The sequence below is a fragment of the Lissotriton vulgaris genome, chromosome 3_2 (assembly GCF_964263255.1).
Source record: "Lissotriton vulgaris chromosome 3_2, aLisVul1.2, whole genome shotgun sequence".
In the NCBI taxonomy this organism is placed as follows: domain Eukaryota; kingdom Metazoa; phylum Chordata; class Amphibia; order Caudata; family Salamandridae; genus Lissotriton; species Lissotriton vulgaris.
In genome coordinates, this window is record NC_141690.1 from 186,675,063 (window position 1) to 186,692,618 (window position 17,556).

A 17,556-nucleotide genomic window follows, 5' to 3' on the forward strand; every position below is an offset into this window, starting at 1 on the left:
GGCCTCGAGTGTGCTGGCTGACTGGTCCTGTCCAGCCTACCACCACAGGCACGTTTCTGACCCCTAGGAGGTAAGAGCCCTGGTCTCAGAAGACAGAAACAATGCCTGCTCTGGAGAGAGGTGTTTTACATCTCCTCTTCCAGAAAAGCTGGTAAATCAGCCTATCAAGGCAGGAAGCTTCACAGGCCTTTGATATGCAACCTAAAGCTTCCCCAGACGGGAGATGCCACCCCCTGCCCTGGGCCACCTTGCCCTAGGACAGGCGGGAAAATGAGCTATGCGGGAGGTGCGTTGCACTGCCAGACTGGACACACCTTTAGGGTGAACAGCCTGGAGTGAAAACAAAAGTTAGTTATTGTCCCATCTTGTGTGTGGTGGAATAAGAAATTCTGAGACAGGGTGATCCTCACTGCCCAAAGGAAGTGATCATCTAAGGGGTATAATGACCCCATTGGCTAATACCGCTCACTCCCCTTAACGACCCTAAATGGAGTATTTAGGGGACACCCTGAGACCAGAACTTCAGATTCAACGGACACAAAGAAGGAGTGGACAAGAAGTTTGCTGACCCCAGAACAGAGGAGCAACAACAAACTTGGTGCCAACAGTTCCTGCCTGCTGCACCGGTCTTTCGTGGAGAAAGCAACTCGCCCTGTCACTTAGCAGACTCCCTTGGAGAAGAAGAGCTACTCCTCTGTAGCCACAGGCTTCAAAGAAGCAAAATTCCGTTCACCGTCCAGTCGCTTACGAGAGGGGACCTACGGATGGCCGATAAAGTGCATAAAGCTGCCCAGTCAGTGCAGACCCTGAGACAGGTGACAATATCAAAGGGGAAGCTTCAGGCCGTATATACCAAAAGGGTGGAAAAGACCATTTTAAGCCTGCAGGCCCGAGGGTATGAAGGGGGTAACAAAATAGGAACACTTTTGGCGCGTCAGCTCAGGGTGAAACAGGAAAAAGAATATGTCAAACAAAAAAAAAAATCAATGGCACCAGTGTCTCCCATCTTAGCAAAGAGGGGAAAGCAACTGCTTTCAGGGATTTCGATTGCTCCCTTTATACTGCTGATACCCTAACACTCTGGGACCAGGCCGAGTACCTGGAACTTCCACAGGTTTCCCCACTATCAATGTGGAACTCAGTGAACCTATATCAATAGAAGAAGTTCAAAAGGCGATAGATGTCCTTAAACTTCAGAAAGCCCCAGGCCCCGACAGGCTGAATGTCCAATTCTATAGAACATTTGCACCTGAGTTTTCTCCACCTGGCGAACCTCTTCAACGTCATAGTGGCCAAGCGACAGGTATCAGCTACAATGGGAGAGACTTTAATCACTATAATCCCTGAAGCAGGGAAGGACCCACAATTGTGAGCCTCATACAAGCCTATAACCCTCCTAAATCTGGATGCTAAACTCTACTACAAAATATTGGCCACCTACAAAATGTATTACCTGCACTAATTCACCCAGACCAATCTGGTTTCATCAAGGGGCGGCAGACCCACAATAATCTACGCAGGAGTCTGCACCGAATTGAGTAAGGGCAGAAAAACACATCCCGGCGGCCCTCCTCAGACGCGGAGAAGGCCTTCGACCACGTCGACTGGTCATTCTTAAATCATATGCTACGCCGATTTTGGTTTAGTGAAACCTTTATAGGCATGGTGAGGGCCAATTACCACTCTTCCAGATCCAGAGTCCTGGTATATAACAAGGTAGCCTCGGATTCTTTTCAACTTTCGCGGGGAACGAGACAGGGCTGTCCCCTTTCCCCAATGCTTTTTGGTCTCTGCATCGAGCCATTGGTGGAGCAGATAAGGGGGAACCCAGACATCAGAGGGGTCACGTTCAGCATGGACGAACATAAAATCTCCCTATTTGAGAACGATGTTCTGCTTCCCATTACCGACCAGCTGATCTCACTGCAAGCTATTCAGGCTGAACTCAGCCTCTTTGAGAGAGTCGCAGGATTCAAAGTAAATTTGTCTAAATCTTTTCTCCTCAATCTAACACTACCCCAGAAGGTAATAGCTAGGATCGAGGAGACTTCTCTTTTCTGCTGCGTACGTAAAGAAATCACATACATGGGCATCAAAATTACCCACAAAACAACAGATTTCTCTAAAAAGCTAACCTCCCTCCCTTGTTGCGACAGCTTAAATCTGACTTTAAAAAGTGGGGATCTGCATTTATTACATGGATAGGTAGAACAAATGCAAGCAAGATGAATGTCCTCCCAAGTCTTCTTTACCTCTTTCAGGGCCTTCCGATTACAGTCGATAAGGAATTGTTTGCGGAACTGAAGAAGTTGACAATTACATTTATTTGTCAGGGTCAAAGGGCTCACTTATCACAGCGTCTACTGATTAGATAGCTCCTGGAGGGGGGGCTGGCCCTTCCTGACCTCCTCAGGTATTACAAGGCTGCCCAACTCCGGGTGCCGACTGAATGGTCCCTCAAAGCCTCCGAGAAACATTGGCTCCATATGGATCGGCAGAACCATATGGGACCTCCAATGGAAACAGAAGCAAGACAGGCTGCCTAAGGTATAGCTAAGCACCCCCACAGCCACCGCCCTTCGAATATGCGACAACGTCACTAGCACCTTGCCTTCGACGACCTTTACATTCGCTTATACCCCCATCCATTTTAATCCAGCTTTCCCTTTGATAAATGGCAGATATGTGGTATCCGATCTCTTCAAGAGGTGAAAACTGCTTACCCCTGCAGAGTTTGCAGGGTTTTTTAAATGTCCACCCACAGAAGAATACCATTATTTACAGCTCACATACTGGGTGCAACAACCTCAGGAGAGGCTGGCTGCGACCAGAGATCTGCTCCCAATCGAGAAATTTGTCAAATCCGGTACTACAACTAAAGGCTGCAAATCATTTTGTACTCCCTCAGCGAGGTCGTCACCTACCCAGTCGGCCTTTAGACTGACTTCTTTTCGTCTCTCCATGTTGTATATTCCCTTTCCTCCCTTTTCTCACCCTCCCTCTATGCTCCATTATTTTGCCATCCATGCTAGTGTTAGGTTTCCCTTGAGACCTAGCTATTTGGCCAAAGCCCAGTGGAGCTACCCGATAGCTATAGAGGAGATGGGTTTTGGGACTCCCCCTCGACCTTCAACTACCCAGCCGGACTTCGGGCAGACCTTCATCCGTCTTTCTGCTGTATCTCCCCTTTACCCCTACCCCCTTCCCCTCTATAATCACTTATCTCGTTTTCTATGCTCTTGTACTTGTTTTTCTAGCCACTGTTGTATATTGAAACTGATGCAATCTTGTAATATTGTTGAACCTCATGTAAAGTGCTCTGATACATCCGGGTCTAGCCAGCGCTATATAAAACTCTTTAAATAAATACATAAATAACCACCCCCATAGGGAAGAAACAGTGGGGCCCCCTGTGTAAAGACATTACTAAATATAACCGTTCCAAGTATTTAAGAGAAGCTCACTATAAAATTATGTGCGAATGGCATCAACAGCCCCAGAAATGTATCAATATATTCCATAAAGCTTCAGATAAATGTTGGCGGGTTGTGGGTTGCTGGGAGACTTCCGTCAAATCTGGTGGGGCTGCCCCTCTATTAAAACTTTCTGGAAAGAAAACTCTCCCAAATAAAACGGATCTGGGCTACCTAATTTCAGATATTATAGAACACACTCTCCTGGGACTGCGGGCCCCAGTCTGAAATATCAAACACAAGGGGATCATTCCATTATGTGGCTATGCTTGGTAGCGGTCAAGATGGCAATCGCCGCAACATGGAAAAATTCAGAAGCCCCCTCTCTCATGCAATGGCATCCCAGACTATGGCGTGCACTGGCTCTTGAGTGAATGACGGACATAGTAGAGGACACACGGAAGGGTTTTGACTATGTCTGGAATCCTTTGGTGAGCTACCTATCAGAGGGATTGGCCCTGTTCGCTTGTGGCCCCAGACTGAGAGCCCTCCACCCCTTTCAGATATAATAGTCTGATGTCACCCTTCGCTTTCCGGGCAGTCGCGATCTGCCGAACACTACAACGCCTCTGGCGGGATTCTGGTGAAGAATTGGCTTGGTAGTTTAGTCTGCCCTGTTCCCATGATGCACTGGGCCAGGGACAGACTGATTTGCATATAGCCAGGTTCTGAGCTGGGATGGTGCAGTGAGATAAATAACGGTGATGGATCAAGCCCTGATCTTTGGACTGGGTAAGAGTGGTCTGCTTAATTCAGACACTCTGTTCATCACCACCCCCTTTTCTGAATCGTCTGGCGGGATTACTGCATTACTCCACCAGGGAGCAACATGTGAGCCCCTTGAGCCTGTTGGGTCCGGACGGCAACAGCAGCCCCCAACCTCCCCCAGTCCCAGCTGGATCATTAACAAAATTCACCATGGTATGATTGGACTATTTTCGTTTTGTTGCACAAGTTACTACTTGTGTAACGATATATCTGTAAGAGACATTAGTTAGTGATAAATTCCTTACCTTAGAATATCCCCAGGCGTCAGACTGGATAAGGAAATTTTTGCGTAGCAATAACCCTGCGCGTCGGTAGGTGTCGCCCGCGGCTCCGCGTCCGTCGTCGGCGTCGTTAGCGCCGGAATGACATTGTCGGAGTACTTAGAGGCCGCCCATGCGCGCGGACGTCAGTTCTGATACACAGCTTTTCCGCGCCAGATACGCAGAGCCATGATAGAACCAACACTGGTGCCATGAAACTAGGGCCCTGAAAGGGGATGACCTTAACCCTAGATATCGGTTCGCAGAACGGGGAGGATGGGGGGGCGGGGGGGGGGGCGGTGGGGGGGGGGGGGCGGTAAGGAATCTATCACTAACTAATGTCTCTTACAGATATATCGTTACACAAGTAGTAACTTGTGCATCTGAAAGAGACACGTTAGTGATAGATTCCTTACCTTAGAATAGATACCCCAGCAATACCAACCCCGGTGGTGGGTCTGCGAACCAATAATCACACCAGAAAGTCCTGGAGGACGGAACGGCCAAAGAAGTCATCCCTCCGGACTTGGCTGTCCAGGCATTAGTGTCGTGCAAACGTGTGCAGCGAGGCCCACGTAGCTGCCTGGCAAATGTCCTGCAAGGGCACTCCTCGGCCCAGAGCAGTTGTAGTCGCCGTGGCCAGAGTAGAATGAGCCCGCAATCCAGCAGGGGTGTCTTTTTGGCCATGCCTGGATACACAAGATGATCCACCGCGAGATGGTCCTCTTGTGCACCGCCTTTCCCTTCTTAGCCCCCACGTAACCAACGAAGAGTTGGTCATCCACCCGGAACTGGCGTGTGCGATCTAGATAATAAGAGAGAGCACGTTTTGGGTCCAGCCGGTGGAGCCTCTCTTCCTCTTTTGAGTGATGCAGAGGCGGAAAGAAGGTGGGCAAAGTAATGGACTGCCCGATGTGGAAGGCCGTGACAACTTTGGGCAAGAAGGAAGGTCTTGTTCGCAACACAACCTTGTCCGGATGAACAGAGAGGAAAGGAGGTGTAGAAGAAAGAGCCTGGAGCTCACTCACTTTCCTGGCAGAGGTGATGGCAACCAGGAAAGCAGTCTTCAGAGTAAGAAGACGGAGAGGACAGTTATGGAGCGGCTCAAAGGGAGCACACATGAGGTAAGTAAGCACAAGATTCAAGTCCCACTGGGGCATCACAAAGGGAACAGGAGGGAACATGTGTGTGATGCCCTTCAAAAACCTATTTACAATGGGGGACTTGAACAAGGAAGGCTGATCAGGTAGCCGTAAGAAGGCGGAAAGGGCAGAAAGGTACCCCTTGAGAGTGCCCAGAGCAGAGCCCTGCTGGGCAAGAGAAAGAAGAAAGAGGAGAACCTCAGAAAGGGGTGCAGAGAGTGGGTCCACAGCCTTGGCTGTGCACCATGCCACAAATCTGTTCCACCTTCAGGCGTATACCGACTTTGTGGAGGGACGCCTGGCTGCCAGAATGATATCACAGACTTCGGGAGGCAAGTCAAATGGCCTCAACTGCCGCCGCTCAATCTCCAAGCTTGTAGGTGGAGACTGGACAGGTTCGGGTGCAGAACCGTCCCCTGCTGGTGCGATAGAAGGTCCACCCGAAGAGGCAGACGAATCGGGGGATCGACTGACATGCTGAGTAGCTCGGGATACCAGTATCTTCGTGCCCAGTCCGGAGCCACAAGGATAACCTGGGCCCGGTCGCGCCTGATCTTCTTCAGTACTCTGGGCAGAAGTGGTATAGACAGAAAGGCGTACAATAGACCGCAACTCCACTCGCAACGAAAAGCGTCTCCGTGCGAGTGCCGCCTTGGAAATTCCAACGCAGAACTGATGACATTGCGCGTTCTCTTCTGTGGCGAATAGATCTAACCAAGGCTCGCCCCATTACTGAAAGAGGCCTTGCGCCACGTCTGAGTTCAGACGCCATTCGTGATCCATCATGCACCGACGGCTGAGTTCATCCGCCCTGGAATTCAGAGAGCCTGCCAGGTGTTGAACCACCAGGGTCACGCCCCGATGTTCCAGCCACTGCCAGAGGCCTCAGAGCCTCCTGGCATAGGTTCCACGACCCCACCCCGCCCTGTTTGTTACAGTACCACATGGCGGTGGTGTTGTCCGTGAACACCTGCACTACACTTCCCTGGACAGAGGGAAGGAATGCCTTCAGTGCTAGACGAATCGCCCGCAGCTCCAATAGGTTGATATGGAGCCGGGACTCCGCCGGAGACCAGAGGCATCTGATCTCCGCCTCTCCCATGTGGCCTCCCCAGCCCTGCAGGGACGCGGCCGTCACAACCACGTGCTCCGGGTGGGGTAGGGAGAGGGATCTGTCACTGACCCAATCGCGGTCCGTGAACCACCACTGCAGTTGTCTCGCAGTGCCCTCCGAGATCAAGACATGATCGGACAAGTTGCCCTGATGCTGGACCCACTGAAACTTCAGGTCCCACTGCAGAGCCGCCATCCGCCACCGGGCGTGGTGCACCAGAAGGATGCAGGAGGCCATCAGCCCCAGAAGCCGCAGCGTCAACCTGACCGAGACTCGGGATAAAGGCTGGAAGATTGGAATCAGAGCCTGTATATCCCGAACCCGCTGTTATGGTGGGTAAACCTGAAACTGCGCCGAATCGAGTACCGCTCCTATGAAGAGGAGCTTCTGAGAGGTGCACAGGTGCGACTACGGCACGTTGATGGAGAACCCCAGCAAGTGCAGGAGGTCGGCGTAGGCTGGAGGTGGCTGACCACTGTCTGGGGCGAGCCCGCCTTCAACAACCAATCGTCGAGGTAGGGGAAGACTGACACCCCTAACCTGCGCAGATGAGCTGCGACCACCGCCATCACCTTCGTGAACACCCGAGGGGCGCTGGTAAGGCTGAAGCGGAGCACAGTAAACTGAAAGTGCTTGTGGCCTACCGTGAACCGCAGGTAACGCCGGTGGACAGGCAGGACGGGGATGTGAAAATAAGCGTCCTGCAAGTCCAACGCTACCATCCAGTCTCCCGGGTCCAGGGCAGCTAAGACCTGAGCCAAAGTCAGCATCTTGAACTTCTCTTTCCGGAGGAAGCCGTTGACATTCCGCAGGTCCAAGATAGGGCGTAGGCCCCCTTTGCCCTTCTTGGGTACCAGAAAGTAGTGGGAGTAACAACCACACCCTACTTTCGGCCCATGAACGCGCTCGATGGCCCCCTTGGCCAAGAGGGCCGTGACTTCCTCTTGCAGAAGTTGCAAGTGATCCCCCGACACGCGGTGGAATTGCGGTGCCATGGCTGGAGGGGTCGCCTCGAAGGGGAGGGAGTAGCCCCTTCGAACGATTTGCAGCGCCCACCTGTCCGAGCTGACAGTGCGCCAGTGGGAGAGGTGATGTCGAACCCTGCCTCCCACCGGCGTCACATGGGCCTGAAAACTCAGAAGGTTTTGAGGCAGGTGCTGCAGAGGGAGGTGTGGACTGGCCTCGCCGTTGTCCCCGACCGCCGCCACGGCGGTTTCTACGGCCGCCACCGCGCTGTTGAACATTCTGCGGCGCGTGGCTGGCAGCACGTGTGGGTGCGCCCCATCCCTGGCCACGAAAGGAGCGAAAGGCACCCGATTGCTGGCGTGTGAACGAGAGGCCCAAGGACCTGGCTGTAGCCCTGGAGTCCTTAAAACGCTAACGCGCATGGTCTGCCTTGTCGCCAAAAAGGCGACGGCGATCAAACGGCATGTCCAGAAGTGAGGCCTTGACATCGGCCGAAAAGTTGGCGGACCTCAACCAGTCGTGGCGTCGAACCGCCACCGTCGTTGCCATCGCCCTGCCCAGTGAGCCCGTGGTATCCAGCCCACACCGGATGGAATATCGTGCTGCATCTCGGCCCTCCACAAGGGTTTGGGCGAGTTTAACCCGGACCTCCTCCGGACATTGTGGCAACACGTCCGCGACCGCGTCCCACAGGGTGTGGGTGTAGCGGCCCAAGAGACAGGCGGTATTGACAGACCGCAGCCCTAAGCTTAGGGACGAGAACACCTTCTTCCTGAACTGCTCAAATCTCTTGGATTCCTGACCGGGCGGAGCCGACGGGAATGCGTTCTGGGAAGTGGAGGCCTGGATAACCAGACTCTCAGGGTGGGATGGGTGGACAAAGAGCAAGGGTCGCCCGGGGCTGGGCGGTAGCGTCTAGCCACGTTCCTATCCACAGGCGGACCTGTGGTGGGCTTCGACCAAGTGCCCACAAGAACGTCACATAAGGCCTCATTGAACGGCAGCAGAGGCTCGCTGGAGCTTGTCTGTGGTGCGAGGACCTCAGAAAGTAAGTTAGTCCTCACGGCCGCGACGGGGAGCTCAAGGTTTAAGGCCTTGGCCGCTCTCGTCAACACTACACTATAAGTAGACCCCTCCTCCAAAGCCACGGTTGGAGGCGAGAAAAATCCAGTGTCTGGCGAAGTGTCAATACCACTGGCCTCCCCAAGCTCATATGTCCAGTCCTGTTGAGACTGGCACTCCAGCGCCAGAGGGTCCTCAGACCCCTGCCAATCTCCCTCGTCACCCGTTTCCTGTAAAGCAGGATTAACAGACGGGGCCTCCTCATGGAAATAAAAATCTCCAAAGGCCGTCTGAAGCGGAGACCAGAGGCGCCGTTCTGGCGCCAGAGTCGGACCGAAGGGAACATTGGTGACGGCGTCCACAGTGGGCGCCGGGGGCGACACCCGTGGGGCCGGCGCCGGTGAGGTCGTGAGGTCGACCGGCGACGACCCGGATCCGGAAGCTGATCCGGTGAGGTCCTGCGGCGCCGGGACCGAAGTCGCCGGCGGCGTCGGGGCCAAAGTGCCCAACACGCTAGGGCCTCCAGCCGGGACCGTTGGGCCCGGAGGCGCCACGGAACCCGACTGAGGAGGGAGGGACCTCATGGCCATGAGGTACCGCTCGATCTCCTCCGGCGTCGCGCTGTGCCGTGCCCAGGGACCCGAAGGTGTGGGGCAGGCGGCGACGCTTGCGACTCCCTCGGAGCCGCGTGGGCCGTGTAGCCCGAACCCCCGGCCGCATCGTGCGAGCATCTGGGTGAGCATCTGGGTGGGTCGGAGGAGCGATGACGTCTCCCCGACCTCTCATGCCTCTTACCTGAGGACTTGGAGCCTGACGACCGATGTCCACTCCCGGAGCTGCGATGACTCCGACCCCGTGACCGGTCCCTCGACCTCCCGTAGGACCGGGCCCGGGACCTGGAACGGCGCCGACTGCCGGAGCTCAAGTCGCTTGCGGGACCGCTCCCGCTTAGCTTTAGACGTCAGGGCCCGGCAGTCGGAGCAGGTACGGTCGTCGTGGTTGAGGCCTAAACACTTCAGGCACCGGCGATGATGGTCCGTAACCGACAGTCGGTCGCACTTCGAACCGGGTTTGAACCCGGGCATCCCTACAGGCACCGATAGAGTCGAAGACTCGAAGAAAGATTTAGTCAAAAAATGACTAGGGGTAGAGCTTCTCCGGATCTGCGCTAGCTGGCGCGGAAAAAAGAAGAACCGATGTCAGCGCGCATGGGCGGCGTCTAAGTACTCAGACGACGTCATTCTGGCGCCAACGACGGACGCGGACGACGCTTACCGACGCGCAGTGGTATTGCTACGCAAAAATTTCCGGATCCAGTCTGACGCCTGGGGATATTCTAAGGTAAGGAATCTATCACTAACGTGTCTCTTTCAGATTTAAAGTTATGTGCCTTATAGGGGCTCTTGAGCACTAATCGTGGCCACATCCTGAAGTATGTAAGCTCTGTATCTGCAGCCCCGCAATGACAGGGCTATTATAGTAGGGACATATTTGAAGATATTTAAGTTATGTTAAGACGTTGCAAACATGCAGTGTATTATTTTCGATATCTGTAACTCTTGGCATATGAACTGTACTCGGTGTAGCTCCAATTACTGAGTTGTTTAAAATCAATAAAAAGATTTTGACATAAAAACTTCTCTCACTTTGCAGTGAGAAAAAAAAAAGAGACAATCCCAATTTTAGAAAAATAAACCAGCCTGACCTCGGTCTTTAAATCACTGACAAATGTGACAAGTTAAAACTCTGAACAAAAAAGCATCTTTATTTATTGCTCTGATTTTCGCAACCCATCAAAATCAGCTAGCGACCAACCCACACTTTGGAAAAAACGGTTTTAGCTGGTTCTCATTTTAGTCGCATTATACAGCTGCTATAAAGAATACTCTTCCTATAAGCAAACAAGATCATGTTCGGTGCCATGTTAGAAAAGAGTGTGCTCTGAGGCCTATTTAAGAGGGGCTGGGTCTCTGTTGAGTTGGCAAGAACTGGGCAGCTTCTCAAGGACAGGAGTTACAACTACTAGCAGATCGAGAATATTCCCTGTAAAATCTTTGAGCCAAGATTAGCATGGACCTAATGGTTTCTTCTTACTCATTAAGATGCCCACCCCGGTGAAAAAAAACGTAGTTGCCCCCAGTCAGTTGCAAGATACAGCAACCTAAAGGTTGTTACCTAAAAGGAAATTCTTGGGGGTGACCCCTCTAACCAGTCTGCAATTCCCATGTAATGACTGAAGGCCAAATGAGTACTTATGTGGTCTGACGAGAGGCTGAGTTTCTTTTACTGTATCATAATCTACCTTAGCTTCTCTTGCTCCCACCTGCTACCTTGTTTAGCTTTTCTATGACTCCAAAGTTACACGTCAGATCAGAGTAACTTTGTTAGACAATGGGAGTGCAAAATGACATGCGACCCAGAGACATTGATTGTCAATGACTCGATTATTCACATTAGCCACATATTGCTCAAGTATTAAAAAAATAAGTCTTCTAAAGAGAAATTATGAAGACATGATGCAAACTGCTTGAGGATTTGAATAGGATGCCTAGGAACAGGACTGTCTCCTACATAAACTGGTAGTAACCAGTGTTAAATACTGCTGCTTTCTCATTCTCTGTGTCGACTGCCTCGAAGTCCAAGCCCTGCCATTGCCTCATTTCAGCCTAGTCTGTGGTCGCTGTAGGTCACCTCTGACCTGTGGTATGTGTCAGAGTTTAAGCCCTGGTGTAGTGCGCCTTTCTATGCTTCTTTCTTACTTTAAGGGTCTTTGGATAAAAATGAGTGCAGGCATCTAACCGTTCCAATAAGTGGTACCTGGGCAGGCACAAGTTGCTGACTTGGTGACTATCCTTCTACATTAACTTGCATTGACATTAGGGCGGAACAAGCATATGCTCCCTACCAATTGATACATTCCCCGCACCGTGTGGTAAAAGACCTTATGGTCTTCCAGGATTATCCAACCACAAGGTTTTAGCGAGTCTCATCGGCGTTCATCGGTGTTCAGAACTTCTTCTTTACTGTTAGAAAGGTTTGTTTTCATTTTCTTGTGTTCCATAAAACGTCGCCAATTCTTATTGCAGTTCGCGCCACTACATCCAGACTCAACAGCGGAAAAAAGAATCAGAAGATTGCAACCAAACAATGGGGCACACGACTGACATCATTGAGGAGGACATTCCACCAAATGGTCGGTGACTTCGCCTACATTAAAAAAAACGACAACAAAAAAAGAGAAGAAAGAAAAAATAGCAACAATTCCAAACCAAACCATCAGATGGCTGAATAATGCACAGCATGTGAATCCAGAAAGATTCATGCTGCAAAACTAATGTAGCAGGACAGTTGCCAAGGGCAAGTTTGGAGTGATATATGTGGAATATACATATATATATAGTACTCATATACGGTTGATAGCAGTGCCAGTATAAATATGACAACTTTGAAACTGCAGGTACTCATGAGTATGTGATTTCCTTAACTTGCGAAGGTGAGTGCATATCTATAGGTTATCAAAGATTAGGTTGAGGGGGCAGAAAAGCTGAAGGTATGGGCTGGGTAGAATAAGATTGAGAATCCCACTGAAATGATAAAACAACTTGGTGCGTATATAGTTTATCATCATTTTGAGGGGAAACTTTTTTTGGGGGGGGAAGAGTTGCTAATGGTACCGAAAAAAGGGGTTGAAAGGAAAGTAAATCTGCTTGTTTGCCGAACCAAGACACATTTTATTTCCTACATGGTGTGAATTACCTTTTGTTTAACCAACTGTAGAAAGTACACAAACACTACAACAGCACTAAGGAAATTGGGTTAGGTAGGTAGTTTTAATAATGTATTATTCAAATTGTACAACTGCTTTCAAAACATACCTTATTATGTGCAAATGGTGATGCTGTATACAAACTGGGATGAATTATCGGCCGAGGCAGGTGAGGAACAGTGTGTAATGGTAGATGTCCATGAATATGGGGGTAAAGGTGAAGTGCAGGATGTGGAGGTTTGTCTGGGTTCATAAACTGATGTCCAGCAGAATAACGTCCAGCTGTTAGGGGGGATGGAGGTAGACCTGGTGTTTCTTGCTTGCAAACATGGCATTCACAAGCATGAGGATTTTGGTCAGCCTACAAGATGAAGAAAACGGTTTACACTTTCATCAGTGCTTTTTTGTCAACTGCATCAAAACAAGTACAACATTTGTGAGATATATATATATATATATATATATATATCTATATACATTTGTATTTCTCTTTTTTTTATACAGCACCAAAGAAAATATCTACTTTAAAGTCAAGAAAATATACATTATTCTTAAAAGAACAGAAACTGAGCTACATTCACTGCACATCTGTAAATGCATGAAGTGGCAGCAAGTGTTCTAATATGTGGTCTTTGAGGGAGGAGACAAAAGGTTGTCTTGAAACATGCCTCTCAAAGCCATTAGCAGCATCCACAGTATTGCCACTTTCTGAAGATACCAAAGACTTCTCTTTAGTAAATAATATGTTCTCAGTGATCAGACGTCTTAGCTTCTTACTCCATTCCTTTTTTTTGTTTTAATCTTGGCAAATAAGCTACCAAAATGAAATATTTTTAAACATGAAAATACATAGTGAGAAAGAAGTAATTAACCTTCGCTGTTCAGCACTGGTTTCTATCTGGATTATTGCCACAGCATATTTCAATATACTCTGCCTTGTAGCACTTCAAAATAGTTTTTGATTGTGGGGTGAGAATTGCACTGAAACTCTCTCCTCTACAGCCCCCGAACAGACTGCATTTGCTATCATTCTCCCTCCTTTTCCATCAGGCTCTCTCCCAAGAAGCTAGGCACCCTGCTGAACCAAGCTACAAAATGAGAGCACTTGTTTCAGAGATCAATTGTAGAAATGTCTGTATATGAGCAAATCCAGACATCAAATATGGATTAAACTATCTTGAGAATGTTCCCTGCATCAGAGGACTGCAGACACCATCTGTCTACACCAAAAGACTACAAGACTATCTACTCTGATGTTAAACCCTCACAAAATATGAAGCTAGCAGGTATCTGCTATGTTGCAAAAGAGCCACCTAGAGAGAGTTGTGTGAATCATAACTAGCCTGAATAATCACCATCATCCCCAAAGTGTTGAAATCCAGTAATGTAGAAAACGTGCCCCAAAAGGCACAGAGTGTCCCTCTAAAATGTGCTACCCACCATATTCTGAGAACTCTGATCATTACAAATTGCTTGAGGGACATCCCAGGATTGTAAGTTAAAATGATGGACAAATGTGCAGGAAACGACACCACATCTGCCATCAATTTACTCTTCATGTCAGAATTTAAGTTTCAGAATGTACTGTGCATCACACTGGTATAAATATGTTGCAGTACCTTCTGCACATTAAAGGCGGACTAATATTTCTGACTAGATTAACAAACAAACGTTTTTGCAGCATTAATTCAGAGTCTTTCCTAAAATAAGGTTGTTCCGGATATTCCTTATATGTACAATAGAGTAAAAAAATTAAGAGAAGACCAGCCACTAAGAAATAAAGTGACTACCACAAATGAGGTTAAAGCTAAACCACTGAACTTTATCATCTCAATTTAGCTATGATGGTTTAATTACGCAGCAGGTTCCAGAATTGATTCGATAGTTATATCATTGGGATTAACTGTTTCAAAACTGCACTTTAACCACATCGCTGCTGTGGTTATTTTTCCCCTGTGCTGAAAATCGGAATTCTCACTTATTCATGACGAGCTCAGCTCGTCATCAGCACAGCTCAACTGTGCCTCATGACGAGCTGAGCTCGTCATGAGCATGGAAGGGGTTAAATTAAACAGTCGAGCTACATGACGGGATTTCTCAATGTTATTTTTAGTAAAGGAAGGATGTAGTATGATGTGAGTTATCTACCAGGATGAATGAATCAAAATACTAACCGAGAGGCTGATATACAGTTGATCTTCTCAGGATACAAGGAAACAAGGAAATCATCACGACTGCCGTAACCCCAATTTAAGCAAAGAAATAGCTGCAATTGGTAATCCAGGTGTGACCGTGTGTTCTACTGCCCTGAAGGCCTGACTGTCTGTATAACTGGTATGGAATATGCTACTTACCAGTATGCATCTGTTCTTGGCATGTAGGGCCGCTAACATTCATATCTTGTGCATAGATCGCCGCCGTGTTGGGTCCGGATGATTGCACCTTGTTGTCCTGGAAGAATCTTTGAAGTATCACGAGATAGGTGGCTCCTCCCCTGGACTACAGTGCGTATGGGCATCATCTCCATCCTCAGATTGTTTTTCGCCATTGTGGCAGAGATGGAGTCCAATAAGATACCTGATGACCATGCCAGAAGTAATTCCGACTGCTACAGCTGCGACAGGCACTGGGGAGGATGGGTGGTCGATATGAATGTTAGCGGCCCTACATGCCAAGAACAGATGTATACTGGTATGTAGCATATTCCGTTCGAGGCATGTGGGCCGCTAAATTCATATCTTGTGCATAGACTAAATAGCAGTGTGGCTCACTGGTTAGAGCAGGCAGACCCTGAAGCAGAGGTCAGACCCGGGACCAGGGTTCAATTCCCGACGCGGCAGGGTCTTGAGCTCAAATGTCCATGGACTCGATAATTCTCGCTTCGGTGCCTGACCTAATCATGGGTTCACACTCTGCAACTCTGGGCATTAAGCTTGCTTAATCTCCACAATGGCCCCCCCTGCGGCGGGATGCCTGGCTTTCACCTTGGGGATGCCCTGTAGGGGCTATCTCACAGGGAAAAGCCAGGACGGGTTCCCAAGGCAAGCGCGGAGATACCCCTTCGGGGGTCGATTCTGGCGCTATATAAGAAACATAATAATAATAATAATAATAGCAGTTTCTCCCTTAGCGGTGGTTGCCCGAGCCAGCTGCAGCAGCCTGAAAGAGGGACTTTAGAATAGCCTGACCTACAGCAGCCTGCTGCTTGGAATGTACATCAACACAGTAGTGTTTGGTGAATGTATGTATGTTATTCCATGTGGCTGCTCTACAAATGTCCTCCAATGGAATGTTACCCAAGAAAGCAATGGATGCCCCTAGCTTGCGTGTGGAATGCGCTCTTGGGGGGACTGTTAGTGTGCGTTTAGCCGTCTGATAACAAATCTGAATACACTTAACAATCCACCTGGCTATACCTGATTTTGAAATGGGTTTGCCTTTGTGCTGTGGTGAGAAAGCAACAAAGAGTTGTTTAGTCTTCCTGAAATCCTTTGTCCTGTCTATATAGTACAGGAGGGCTCTTTTGACGTCCAATGTGTGCAGTGACCTTTCTGCCACTGAGTCAGGATTAGGAAAGAAAACTGGCAGTTCAATAGTTTGATTAATGTGGAACTGAGAAACCACCTTGGGCATGAATTTAGGGTTAGTGCGTAGTACTACCCTATTTGCGTGGACCTGTATAAAAGGTTCTTGAATGGTTAGGGCTTGCAGCTCGCTAACCCATCTCAGCGACGTGATCTCTACTAAGAAGGCAACCTTCCACGTAAGGAACTGTATCTCACATGAGTGGAGAGGCTCGAAAGGAGGTCCCATCAGTCTGGTCAAAACCACATTAAGATTCCAGGCAGGTGAAGGTGGCCTTCTGGGTGGAATGACTCGCTTGAGTCCCTCCATAAAAGCTTTTATCGCTGGCACTCTGAACAGTGAAAGTCTGTTCTGTAAGTAAGCCGCCATTGCCGCCAAATGGATACGTATAGAACTGTATGCCAGGTTGCATCTGTATAAATGGAACAGGTAACAAATAATGTCCTGTGTCGATGCATCTAGCGGGTTTATGTCACAGCTGGAACAGTAAATGACAAAACGCTTCCATTTGGCAGCATAGCAGGCCCTAGTGGTAGGCCGTCGTGCCTCCTTAATGATGTCCATACAATCAGGAGGCAGATTCAGATACCCAAATTCTATGACTTCAGGAGCCATATCGCAAGGTTAACTGTTGCGGATCTGGGTGCTGAACTTCGCCATGGCTCTGAGTGAGAAGACTGGGTGTAAGGTGCAGTCTTTGATGAGGCACCACGGAAAGTTCTAGGAACGTGGTGTACCATGCTTGCCCACGTTGGAGCAACCAGGATGAGAGTCATCGAGTGCTGTCTGAGTTTCCGTGACACCAGAGGTATGAGCGGGGCTGGCGGAAAAGCGTACGCAAATCTGCCTGACCAGTTCATCCATATCGCATTGCCCTGAGACCGCGGGTGTGGGAACCTGGCGGCGAAGTTTGGGCATTTTGCGTTCACGTTTGTGGCGAACAGGTTGATGTCTGGATTCTCCCACTGCTGGAAGTACGGTTGCAGCACCGATGGATGAATCTCCCACTTGTGCACCTGATGACTGTGCCGGCGGAGCAGATCCGCCATCTGGTTGTCCTGGCCCGGGAGGTGCTCCGCCATGAGGAAAATGTTCCTCTGAATGGCCCACTTCCACATACTCTGTGCCAATTGGGACAACTGTGGAGAGTGAGTGTAGGAGAGTAGGGTCTGCAATCCTATGATCACCCAGATTTTTTGCTTTTGTTTCACTGGTTTACGACTTTCTCTGGCTGTGGGCCTGCCAATCAGACCCACAGCCTGGCTGTTCTCTCTCTAAATTACGACATGTACCCTAGGTGCATTTACCAATTGGTACTGGGCCACCTTATCAGACCCTGTAACTCAGGGCATAGGTGTACCCAGGGCCTACCAGGGGCTGAAGCATGTATTATGCCACCCCTGGCTGGCCTCCTAAATTT

At 49.4% G+C, this 17,556-nt stretch overlaps 1 protein-coding gene across 3 annotated transcripts in view; it reads right to left on the minus strand.

Moving 5' to 3' along the window:
- FAM193A (family with sequence similarity 193 member A) overlaps positions 1-17,556 on the minus strand; it is a 577,965-nt gene that overhangs the window by 212,073 nt on the left and 348,336 nt on the right. For all 3 annotated transcript variants that reach the window (XM_086964186.1, XM_086964185.1, XM_086964184.1), the window contains exon 14: positions 12,661-12,912. In XM_086964186.1, the coding sequence (XP_086820312.1) occupies positions 12,661-12,912 (252 nt within the window). The remainder of the gene's footprint in view (positions 1-12,660; positions 12,913-17,556) is intronic.